General features: G+C 46.3%; 1 protein-coding gene across 3 annotated transcripts in view; it reads right to left on the reverse strand.

Annotated features, from left to right (window-relative positions):
* Positions 1 to 171: 171 nt before the first annotated feature.
* The window catches only part of LOC125048036 (trans-1,2-dihydrobenzene-1,2-diol dehydrogenase-like), a 25,230-nt gene continuing 12,901 nt past the window's right edge, over positions 172 to 12,500 (reverse strand). For 2 of the 3 annotated variants that reach the window (XM_047646657.1, XM_047646667.1), the window contains exons 5-8: positions 11,558 to 11,681; positions 11,280 to 11,405; positions 489 to 639; positions 172 to 360 (exon numbers count right to left, since the gene is read on the reverse strand). In XM_047646657.1, coding sequence (XP_047502613.1) covers positions 269 to 360; positions 489 to 639; positions 11,280 to 11,405; positions 11,558 to 11,681 — 493 coding nt within the window. In that variant the 3' untranslated portion in view covers positions 172 to 268. Of the gene's footprint in view, positions 361 to 488; positions 640 to 11,256; positions 11,406 to 11,557; positions 11,682 to 12,500 lie in introns of all 3 variants that reach the window. The other variant, XR_007116786.1, reaches the window with a different exon arrangement.

A 12,500-nucleotide genomic window follows, 5' to 3' on the forward strand; every position in this document is an offset into this window, starting at 1 on the left:
CTAAATACTAAGAATTATCCCTTGGATATATTTTCGTATATAATTTTGTCATTAAATATGAAACATGTTCATATGTTTTTTTATTGATTCGTGTTTTGAACAGGTATAGGTTCATTTAATTTATATTTCTCATTTGCTTCGCGTTCCCCAGGGCTCAGTCAAACAAACAGCTCTCTGTAAAGTTTATTTGAGAATATCTTTCAAAACATTTCTGAAGACGTAGAATTTCGGAAAAGCGTCTGGCGCACGGGGACTGCTTCTCCTGTTTCTAAATGACTCCCACCTGTGCCCTCATCTGCTCCATGATCTCGGCTATGGTTATGGAATCCCCGTGAGTCATCCCTGGGCTCTCTAGCAGACCTGTTGAGTACAGAAGAGTTGTTACAGATGTAAGATATTAGCAGTTTGCTCTGTTATGTACCACTTCATTTATTCACACCTACAGCTAAAATAAATAACAGGAGAACCAGGCAACAAATCTGACTGACCTGCGTTTATGCAACGCCTGACCTCGGCTGCCTCATACATGAGACCTTGACTGTTATTGAAGTTGTATGTCTGACCTGTCACTGGCAAGGGCGAAGTGTATGTCCCAGAGGGCGATTCGAAGGATTCGGGACACCACATCGGGTAATTGACCTGCAGAAAAACAAAGCCCATGTAATTTCGTAAAATACATCCTCTTTTATAGCCCATTCCTCATCTGCTAGAAGGGCAAATATTTTTTGCCCGATGAGAATTTATAACAATGCTATCTGGATCTTGCTTCCTTGGTGGACTAAACAAGTAAGTCCAGATGAAGCAGCACCCCATCCACTCGAGGGCCTGAGAAAAAGGAAGTGGTCCAAGATCACGTCCCTCTGTCACCTGCAGCATCTAACCCAGGGTCCCTTTTGGCAGCACACACACACACACACACACACACACACACACACACACACACACACACACACACACACACACACACACACACACACACACATACACACACACACACACACACACACACACACACACACATACAGGCACTGTAAGAGGCTGTGCTTTGGGTAGTCATTGAGGTTTAATGGCTTGACTCTATTATTTAGGAAGAGTACAACACAGTAGATAATCTGGATGTGTTATCGGGGAGCAAGCACGGAGTGCGGTGTGTCGTGTCCGGCCTGCCAGCCCTGGGTGCTGGAGGCTAAATGAGACCTGGGCACGGTGACTTCTGGAGGCAAACTGATTGATCAGACGAAGTAAGCTATAATCTATACCTCTCTCTCTCTCTCTCTCTCTCTCTCTCTCTCTCTCTCTCTCTCTCTCTCTCTCTCTCTCTCTCTCTCTCTCTCTCTCTCTCTCTCTCTCTCTCTCTCTCAATCACGTCCAGAAAGGGTAGCCTCATATCTCCTAAATAAATGGTGTAAGGGCTCTTCTCTTGATAGTCTCCCATCCCATTATCCATATGCAGGTGCTCCTTTAAAGTAAGCCATAAAAACGAAAATGACTATCAGTGCCACCTCTTAGATGAGGCTGATGCACCATTTACAAGGGAAGAACTCCTTGCAGCCATTAAGACTAGCAAATCCACTGCACCTGAGGATGGTGGAATCACTTATATCATTCGACTCCTTTCAAAAGTACAGGTAAAGGAAGAAATTATCTTCTTGATCTCTTCAACTTAACCCACACGGCAGGCAAAATCAGGCATGCCTGATAGACCAATTTCTATGACGTCTGCCTGTCTAAAACCAGTGAAAGAATTCTCCTGAATCAAAGACCTGATTCATCCATCTGTCTTTGGCTTTCAAAAAGGGAGAGGAGCATAAATGTGTCTAGCACAGTATCTAAATGGACGTAATGCACAGTCTTCTTACTTCATAGATTTTAGGGAGCATTCGACACTGCAATCCTCCATGAACTAACTCTTTTAGAAGTTAAGGGCAAGCTTCTGTTATGGATAAAGGATTATCTATCTTTGAGAAGAGCAAAAGTGTGGTACCAAGGCGCCTACAGTGCTAATGGCGAATTAGAATTAGGCCCCTATACTGTTTAATATACTTGCACTCTCTTTGCAAGCTCAACACTGAGTTAAGAAACCTAGGCAGCATCACATGCTGTGCTGATGAGATTCCTATACAGGTATTTGATAGGGGGAATTATGTTCTACAGAGGTTCAGCAAAAAGAGCCTTCCTTGGTCTCATAATTAACCCATTCAAAACTAAGCATATTTCCAGATCTCGCTTTACCAACGATATCGTTCGGAACATCAAGGAACGTTACCTTGAGCTTTTAGGACTATGCATATACACACCACTCTCTCTCTCTCTGTATATATATACACCTCTCTCTCTCTCTCTCTCTTCATTCCAGCCACAGGATCCACCTTGGAAGGACACTCCTCTCCTCTCTCCCTGTGGTGAATCAGCCTTTGGGCGGCTGATTCAGAGGGATTAGAGGAACGTACAGGAAAAGGTGTTCGACGGGGCTCTATGACCTCTCTCGGTCTCAAGGTTTTTGCTTGGGTGGTTTAAAGAGATGTACTGGACCCGCCCTAAGCAAATTCGGCCTTGGCCCTTGCGCGCTAGCCTGGCGTTTTCACGTTCACCCTACGTTGTTGCCGCGATGCTAATTGCTTGCATTTAGCTTCGTGCCCTCTAGCCAATTCTTTCCTCTACGGATTTTTCGGAATTAGGATAACTCCCCCTCTGGTGAACTGGACCCCATCTTCGGGCGCGTGCTCGGACGTGGGCAGACCTTTACCTCCCGCAGGGAAGGGTGTGTCTGGGGGACCTTAGTGTGCCTGCCTTACAGTGTGCAGAGAGTTACCATTCTATTTGCTAGGGACTAGTATGGCAGACCATCTGATGACTGCCACTCTAGTATTTCGCATAGGAATGAATAGGCAGGTAGGGGCCCCTCCCTTTCCAAGGCCCTCAGCCTGTTTGTCTTATTAGCACCTGCTCGACAGAACACCGTTTTCCCGTCCCATCACAGGAACCGCCTCGAAAGGTAGTTCCTCTCCTCCCTCACTGTGGTGAATCAGCCTTTGGGTGGCTGTTTCAGAGGGATGAAGGAATTCCTTGAAAAGGTGCAGGATTTCTCTTCCCTCACTGAGATGAAACAGCCTTTGGGTGGCTGTTTAAGATGGAAGAGGGATTCACTTTTAAAAGGTACAGGTCCTTTCCTCCCTCACTGAGGTGAAACAACCTTTGGGTGGTTGTTTCAGAGCGATGAAAGGAACCACCTGAAAAAAGTGCAAGAGCTCCCTTCCCTCACTGAGGTAAAACTGCCTTTGGGTGGCTGTTTCAGAGGGATGATCAAAAGTGTTCCAAACTATGAAGTCCTGTAGGTGGAAGGGCATCCTCTCTGGTCTCTCCCCAGGGGTTTACAACTACCCACGTGTTTGCCGTTTGTGGCAGCCTTGTGCACTGTGGTGACAGGAGTCTTAGAGGTTGAGCGATGCCGTGAATGTGTACGCCCTGCGGCTAGCAACACGCCTCTTTGGTCCTCTATTCCATCAAGACAGGTGGCCTGATTCTGGCCCTGTCAGGCCAATCGGCTGGACTCCTTCGAGAGGCTAGGGTCAAGCAGTCATGCTGCTGTTGACACTCACACTGTTCCGTGAGTACCGATACAATGGCTACTGGCTGCGTATATCCTCTCATCAACCCTATAGCTGTAAGACACTGGTTATAACATTCAGCTTCCCCTTGTTGGACTCTGTGGTGGGTGGGGGCATGAGAGGATGAAGTAACTGTTCAAATACATGGGAAAATCAACCAAAAATCCCTCATGCAAAGCCCAGACCACGGCAGCCACCCTGAAGCCATATGTGCCTCCTGGTAGCAAAAGAAAACCCCATGCACAGGATGACTGTCACGCCTGCTGCCAAGATGAATAAGACAGAGAAACCATCAGCCACTAATATGTCTGTCCATCAGATTGTCCAACAGATGGACTCTCGTGCTGGCCTCTCCAGGCCTGCAGCCAAGCCAGGGAGGCCTCTGAGTTCCCCTCAGACATCCTCCCTGACTAAGATGGGAGCACAAGCTGAACCAGCCGAATCAGGTGCTGCCCCCACAAGCAAAGCCCCCTCTAAACCCGAAGGCTTCGACAATGCCTACCAACTGGTCAGGGCATCGGAGATGTAGCTAAAAATCCAGATGTCGATCCGGGTTGCCAAAGACCAGGGCATGATCATTATGCCCAAAGACCAAGCTACCCTGAATTTCCTCCGGGAAACGAAGGAGCTGAAAGATGGGAGGAAAGTGAGTCTCTCACCACTGAATCCCGATGATAAGAGAGTCAAGATGGTGCTACTTGGCTTCTCAGTCTCATATGATGTGGAACTAATCACACCACATCCACAGGTTGTGGAGGCTTCCCGAATGTCGAATGGGAAGACTCCAACCAGGCAAGTCCTGGTGACCATGAAAGGAGCCCCAACCACTACCCTTGATTTGGGTAACTGGGGCACCTACAACCTAAGAACATATGTGAAACCACTTCGGTGCTTCAAGTGCCAGAAATATGGTCACCACTAGGCTAGCTGCACAGCCAAGCCTAGATGTGGTGTCTGTAGTAAAACACATAACACTAAGGTGTGCCTTAAGGCATACAAGGAAAACAAGAGGGACACAACAGCCAAATGTCCCAACTGTGCCAAGAGGCATCATGCCTGGAGCCTGGCTTGCTCTGTCAGGAAAGAGGTGGCCCTCAGGCGACAAGAGGTTGCTAAAAAGCAACCAGACTTTGTTCCTGCTCCCTCAGGCACCTATGTCTGGGGAAAGAACAAAAGAGAAAAAGCCTCCCGACCTCTTAAGAGGAAGGAAGCTGCTCCCCAGCCGACACCGGATATCTCCAATAAAAAGGAGTTTCCGGCCATGCAAAAAGTGCAGAAAAAGAACTACAGGAATAAAGGTTCAAAGAGCACTACAAAACCCTCCCCAAGAGATGACCATCTCTTTGATGAGGAAGATGTTACTTTCTTGTTGACTGCTGTAGTCACTGCAGCAGCAACAGCCCTGGGGAGGTTGAGTGAAGAGGCCGAGAAAGCAGTCACGGTCGCCAAGACGGCAATGACCCAGACTGTCGCAGTCCAGAAGGGAAGGAAGCTGGAGAGCGCCAAACCAGCCGCACCCTCACCCCAGGACGAGACTCCCCTCCCTACTCCAATCCAGGCCATGCCCTCGCAGGCAGAGCCAAACCAGGCTGAATCCATGCAGCCAGAGACAGAACACACTGACTTTACCCAGGTAAGGCCAGCAAAGAAAAACACACAGACAAAGCCTGAAGTGAGAAAAGCCAGAACACACTGACTTTACCCAGGTAAGGCCAGCAAAGAAAAACACACAGACAAAGTCTGAAGTGAGAAAAGCCAAACTAACTAAAGTCAGAGCTACGAAAGGCTCTCCACCCTCTAGTTGACCCAGGGATAGCCTGACAACAGACGAAGATCCCTCAACCAGCGAGGATTTCACAATTAAGTTGTCAGACTCTGACATCTCTCAATTCGAGTATGATGATGTCTCTGATATAACTATCACCAAGTTACATCATGACACACATTGGAACATCAATGGCTTCTCCTCAAGGAATGCCATCCTTCACACAATAGTGCGATCAAGGAGCAAGGAGCATGGACATTGTCATGCTCCAGGAGACATTAACAGTGGAGACTGTTGGCTTCTCAGGGAATTATGTTTTCTTGCTGCCACACACAGCTGGCAAGAGAGGCTTGATCACCCTCGTCAGAGCAACAATCCCCTGCTTCGCAATAGCCGATGCACTGCACTGTGGAGACGATGTTAAATCTCTTGCTGTTGAGATTCAACTGGCTGGGGGGGCCCTCAAACAGTATGATGTGTACAACCGGCCAAGTTGTAGGAGTTAGACATCATCCAGGTCTGTGCTTCTGCAGCACATGATAGAGTGATCATAGGGGGAAACTTCAATGCACACCACCCCATTCTGGCTACCTGCTGGGTAGCAGATGCAGCTGGCTATCACATAGAGCCAGCAATCCCTGAGATTGCTCTTCTCAATACCCAAGAGCCAACGTATGTCAGAGGAGGGGTCCTAGACCTTACCTTGGCCACTGCGACTCTGGTGGTGAGACTAAGCTGGTGTGTTGATGTGACTGTCACAAGTAACCATTACGGCACTATAACCACCTCATGGATGCTGGACCAGCAAATGTGAAAGTGCTTGAAGCCAGACTTATCAATGCCATAAATCAAGTAGCCTCACTGACCATACCTAAAACTCGGCCTAGGTACAAGAGTCACAAAGATGCCTGGTACTTTAACGATGAGATTAGGGAGGTCAAGCACAGATTAAACATGTGCTGAAAACAATTCCGAAGGCAAAGAAGCCCTGACAACCTTGTCCTCCTAAGCGAGGCTGTCAGGGATCTCAAGGAAACTGCCAACAGAGTCAGGGAGGAAAAGTGGCTGGAATGGTGAGAGTCCTTCGACCACCATACCACCCTTTCAGAGCTATGGCAATGGGTCAGGCGAGAACCAGCCGCTCAGTCCCGAGGTGCACACATCAAGACCCTCAATCAGAGACAGACTGCTGCATGAGTTTTCTGCGAGAACAAGCAGCAACAGTCTGCCAGTCGAACTGAGGGCAAAACAAGAACACTTACAACCAGACAGACTTGCTCTGACAGGACATCTGCAGCCAAATCAAAAGCCATGGCTCTGAGACATAACTTACATTGGGGTAAGGATAGACCGGACCTTCAGACACAAAGTACTAAGATCATTCTATGTACATGCCGCCCGGCCCATCGCTCTGATTGCCATAAAGAAAATATACAAAGATAAACTGGAGACAGTCCAAAATGAAGCTGCCAGGATCATTCTGGGTGCCCCAAGGTGAATGAAGGTCCTCAACCTCCTCTTGGAGGCAAACCTTCTCCCCCTGGACTCACGAATCGATCTAATGGCAGCACAATTTCTGTCAAAGGTCATCCAGGCTCCCAGGAACACAAGCCGAAGACAAAAATTGGTCAGATGCCTCGAACAAGGCAACAAGCTCTGCAAACAACTCCTGGCAGTCTCACACAGCCAGGGTGTTGATATGCTATCAGCTCAAAAATCAGCTTCTTGCTAAGGGCATGGACTCCCCCCACCCTAACTTTATCGAAGCCCCGCTGTGAGCACAAACCTCGATAGTTTTCTATTATGAGCCTGTCAATGAGAAAGAATCAATACCCTACGCCTAGTCTAAGGAGAGGGTATTGCAGTCATCACTCCTCCGGGTAGTAGAATACACTTCACGGATGGATCAGTCGATCCCTTGAGCCACACTGCAGGCGCCGGCTTTGCAGCAAGGGATGCCACAAAATCCATGAGGGTAACAGACAACGCCTCCTCGCTACAGGCAGAGGCAGTTGCAATCATGGGAGCCCTAGCCCAGGCGTCCCTGAGGGACAAGTGGTCATACATACAGACTCCAGGGCAGCCAATGACTGTCTTCAACATAGCTCACCCAAAGACAGCATCTACCTCCTGACCACTGTGCTTACCATAGCGCAGATAATTCTTGCTCAGAGTAGAAGAATAATCAATAACTAGGTCCCCAGCATCATTGGCATCAGAGGGAATGAGCTTGCTGACAGACTAACCGACATTGGCAGGGGTATGCCCCCAAATCCCATGATCATACAACCAAGTGTACTGCGGCCGCTCATTCCTTCCTCCTGCAGCTTCACAGAGATCCACCCCCCCCCCCCCCCGGGCAAGTTGGTACTCAGACGCCACAGGCTATGAGCCACTGGCACTCTCTGAAGTAATCAACAGAGGTACCGAAGTCATTCTTCACAGAATCAGACTAAGTTACCACTGTGCATGGCAGATTATAGAGACAATATACTGTGAAGAGAGGTGTTACATGCATTGTGGCAAGCCGAACGCCACCCTGGTACATTACTTACTGAATTGTGAGCACACGCAATTCCTGGAATAGGGACCGCCGACAACAGCCACCGTGCTGGTAAAGAAATTAAGCGGTATGCTTAAAGCATGGCGGCAGGAGCGCCTGCTGGCAATCCCACCACCACGGTAAGCACCGAGTGTCAGAGAACAAAATGAGACAGCCATAAAAAGCTGACACAGGACGGGAAATATGTGGAAGGCCCGGGCAAAGCTAGAACTTCGCAAATCTCAAAGTAATTTCTCTCTCTCTCAATCGCTGTGTAACTCTCACAGAAGTAGGATGTGTTTGTTATGTTTTTAGTCGTGGGAGATTTCCCGAATCCTGTTTTCCCGCCCCCACTTAATCCTCGGACCGGGAGCAGGTGAGGTGCCTTGGTAATTTGTCACCTTCAAGTGTCAGAATGGCTAGTGTTGCTATATCGGATGAAAGTTTTAATTCGCGAGGACGCGTTGCAAGTGGATTCCATAAGAGGGAAAGAAGTGAAGGTGTGGCCATGAATGACAATGAGAATGGATGCAAGTGGGAGGAAAAGAGGAAGAAGAACGACGAGGGAACCAAAGCAGGAACCCAGAAAGTTGCCAGTGTGAATGGCAGAAAACGTTTGTTATTCCCCCAAGACTGCGCATGAGTTTTACGGAGAAATTAAGGCGACCCATACAACTAGGACCACCGTAACTTCGATACACTGCTGAAGGAAGGAAGAGGGAGGCCGTATCTCACAGTGCGAGCAGGCAAGGCAGAACAAACCCTGATGACAAGGGACAGTGATGACAATCCTAAAGGCTAGGGGAAAGCTTACTAAAGTGATAATGTTCCAATATCCGACAAAGCTGGACCCAGACTTTCTGTTGAACGACGACAGATTTGTATGGGTAAAGAGGCACGCGTTCAGGGGCGAGGAGGGGAGTCAGCTCGTTGCCCTCGTGAAAGGGAAGTGCCAGAGAGGGTATTCATCTCAGGAGCGGGGTACAGGAGGGTGGTTTGTAGTGTGTGTGTGTGTGTGTGTGTGTGTGTGTGTGTGTGTGTGTGCGTGTGCGTGTGCGTGTGCGTGTGCGTGTGCGTGTGCGTGTGCGTGTGCGTGTGTGCATGTGCGTGCTTGCGTGCGTGCGTTCGTGCGTACGTGTTGAAACGGTTCCCGCAGCCCCTCCCTTCCTCCCTCCTTCCCCCAACTATTTAAACACGTGGGAGATAAAGAAAAAAAAGAAAAAAAAAGACCATTACTTCATAACCAAGAATTCGTACAAGAAATACCTTGCACCACCTTGAAGAGTAAAGAAAAAAGGTTTAATGGTGAGTTGTGTTGCATTGAAATATATTGAGACGGTCCTCAGTTGAACCCTGATCCCGAAGGTAATCGTTTGGGAATCAATTACTGGAAATTACAATCGATTACTGAGAAAATTATCGTTGTAATCTATTAAAGCATTACACATGAGGAACAGCTGTCAGAGAAAACCCGAATATAAACTGATGTCAGTTGTTATGCCTATAAAATTCTCGTTATCACCATTACCGTTGGAATATGAAAAGGAAAGTGGATGACTGCCAATTATTATAACACAGATAACATATCTCGTGTAAAACAAAATTATTGCTAATCACATTGATTCGTGCGTCTGACAGGTGCCTTGGTATTAACTTTACTGACACCTACTGTACAGAAGACGCCTTAAGTTTACCTGTGAAATGGAAAAGGAAAACCACAACCCTGTGTTCACTTGAGGTTCTCTGTACGATGTGCTTCGCCCTGGCCCAAACCGCTCAGAGTGAACGGTTTCGCCGCGCAATGCACTGATCAGCTTTTGCCATTGTGACTTGTCGCTAGAGAGATGAATTGCTTTTCTGATTGTAATAAAGGCTCGAAACCAGTGTGCACAATCTACACACACATTAATGACTATCAAAAATAGAAGGCCAAAACTGAATAAATATTGCGGTACAGACAGATTAACTTTTGAGGCTCTAAGTTAGCGGCCATTTTGGTTGTTATCAAACGGCCGCGAGGCGGAGCGAATTACCCCCAAACCCCGCCCTGTCCGCCACGCAGCGACTCGCGAAACGTTTTGCCAGGTCGGCTTTGCCCAAGTGAATGCAGGGTTGCAACTTTCATTTCTCGATTCACTGATCACCAAAGAAAACGGTTGATTGTACACTACTTTACAGAAAATCCACTTTTACTGGTTTTGGAATTGATTACAGTATTTTAACTATTCATTATGAGATTTCTATCCAATTACTTCTTCCCGAAAACCCTTAGTTGATTCTTAAATAGCAATATGTGCTAACCTCCGAAAGTCCGTACGTTCCAAATCAAGCTAAGCACATTAAACTACCATATCTTGGGCGCTTAAATTTCTTCATTCGCAGGCATTTATGTGAGATGCTCAAACATTCATTCCCTCAAATTAATTTAAATATGGTTTTCACGAATAACCACGCCATTAGCACTTTTTAAAGAAGTCATTTGCTTCAGAGGTATCGATATCATGTTGTTTCAAATGATGCATAGAATTCTTGAATATATGGGCGAGTCAATAAGAAGAAGCTTTTGAAGAACCCGGGTATCTCTGCTCTTCGCCAACGCTCACACACACAAAATCAACCTTACGCTCACAGTGACTTGAAATTCTGTCCACCTCCAGTCCAGCAGCTCGACCTCCTAATCTTTGAATCTCGGCCTATCCAAAAGATGAAACCAGAGCTCAATATCCACAGCATAGCCACGCAGCACTTGTGACCGTAATCACTTGTAATGATGTAGTTTTCATTTTGTCTCCTGCAAATTTTTCCCATGTAATTACATGTATTTATTTATTCCATATTTCGCGTTTTTTCGTGACATCTATACTACAAAACTGAACTGTATTCCCTGCCCTATTGGGCTCGTAACGCCCGCTCTCCCTCTCTCTCTCTCTCTCTCTCTCTCTCTCTCTCTCTCTCTCTCTCTCTCTCTCTCTCTCTCTCTCTCTCTCTCTCTCTCTCTCTCTCTCTCTCTCTCTCTCTCTCAGCAGTGATGACAAAGACGGGCGTCTTCGAAATGTACGCGCAATAAAGATGTCTACTACAGCCTTAGTCTTTCTGTTCATCTTAAGTCTGCGCATATCTTGTGGCAAGTCTATGTGTATGCTTATATAGAAAGATCGAGAGATAGATGATAGATAGAATGACAGATCGAGAGATAGATAGATAAATATATATAGACTAAGATGGATGAATAGATAGATTGAGATATATAGATAAATAGACAGATAGGTAGATATATGTAAGCTGCATTGCAGGCACATCGCCATCGCACATTGGTTTTACTGCATTTCGGATACGCTCACCAGAGAGGAAGAATGCTCCTGACCTTGATTGTGCCTTTCGTCCCCACGACGAAGGCCTCGCTCGGAAGATCAGCTCTTATGGTGGTGCTGAGCGAGGCCGTCCGGCCCTTCGGATACACGAGGGTGGCGCTTGTCACCACGTCTACACCCTGACGCAGTTGGGACAAAATGAAAAGCGTTGAAATAATTTACATTGAAAGCAGACCAGAAGACATCTGAATCAAGTAGCGCTGTGCTGCACTGCCGTTGTGATGGCACAAAGGCAATCCAGCACAGCACGAAAGGGCAAACCCAATTTTACCTCCTGGTTGAGATGACCTCCGGCTAGCACCTTCAGGGGCTTGTCACCGTTCATCACCAGCGTGGCAAACTGAACGGTGTAAATCCCCATGTCTAGTGTGGCTCCTCCACCCGTGTCTTTCCTCCTGTATATATATAAAAGGAGAAATTATGTTTTTCACTGTCCTGTAATACGGAGTGCCAATTACGCTTTGATTTTTAAGAAAAATAATTCTATACATACACATATTTGTATATATATGTTTTTGCTCATAAATATATATATATATATATATATATATATATTCATATATACTCGTAGGAACGTGTTTGAGGAGAATTCGAGCAAGAGCAACCACAAATCGATTTATAGCAATTAGATGCTTCGGAGACATCATTCATCCGCAGTGATCTAATGAAACGAAAAATGGCATAGAACTTCAATACTTAATATAATAATATTAACATTATTATCAAAGACATTAATATAGGGTAAAATGTAAATTAATAAAGGGTAAAGTATAAAACAATTTTTGAAAATGAAAATAAGGAACAAAAATAAAATTGTTTAAGTAAAATTAAAGAATTAATTAATAAATAAATAAGCTACAGCATAAGTATTCCTACGAAAAACAAGCAGCAACCTTTAGAAGGGACTGGCTAGTTACGAGTTATATGCAGCTGTATGACTGCTTCTATATTGTTTAGTATAGTAGCATCTTTCATATAGACAAACACTCGAGGTCAAGCTTTTTCGGACTTGTGGACAGAATGATGAAATGGCTCTGCATCTACCCCTGCCATGTACGACTCTGACGCTGTGGAGGGGCAAGGAATTACATATAAGGATTTGTTCAATAAAGACTAGCAAACTGCGGCTCATGGACTGCATGCGGCCCTAGCAGCCATCTTATTGTCTAGTACCATTCCTCTGCACTTGTTGAGGAGTGTCATAATCAATGCAG

The sequence above is a fragment of the Penaeus chinensis genome, chromosome 4, assembly GCF_019202785.1.
Source record: "Penaeus chinensis breed Huanghai No. 1 chromosome 4, ASM1920278v2, whole genome shotgun sequence".
Classification (NCBI taxonomy): Eukaryota; Metazoa; Arthropoda; class Malacostraca; order Decapoda; family Penaeidae; genus Penaeus; species Penaeus chinensis.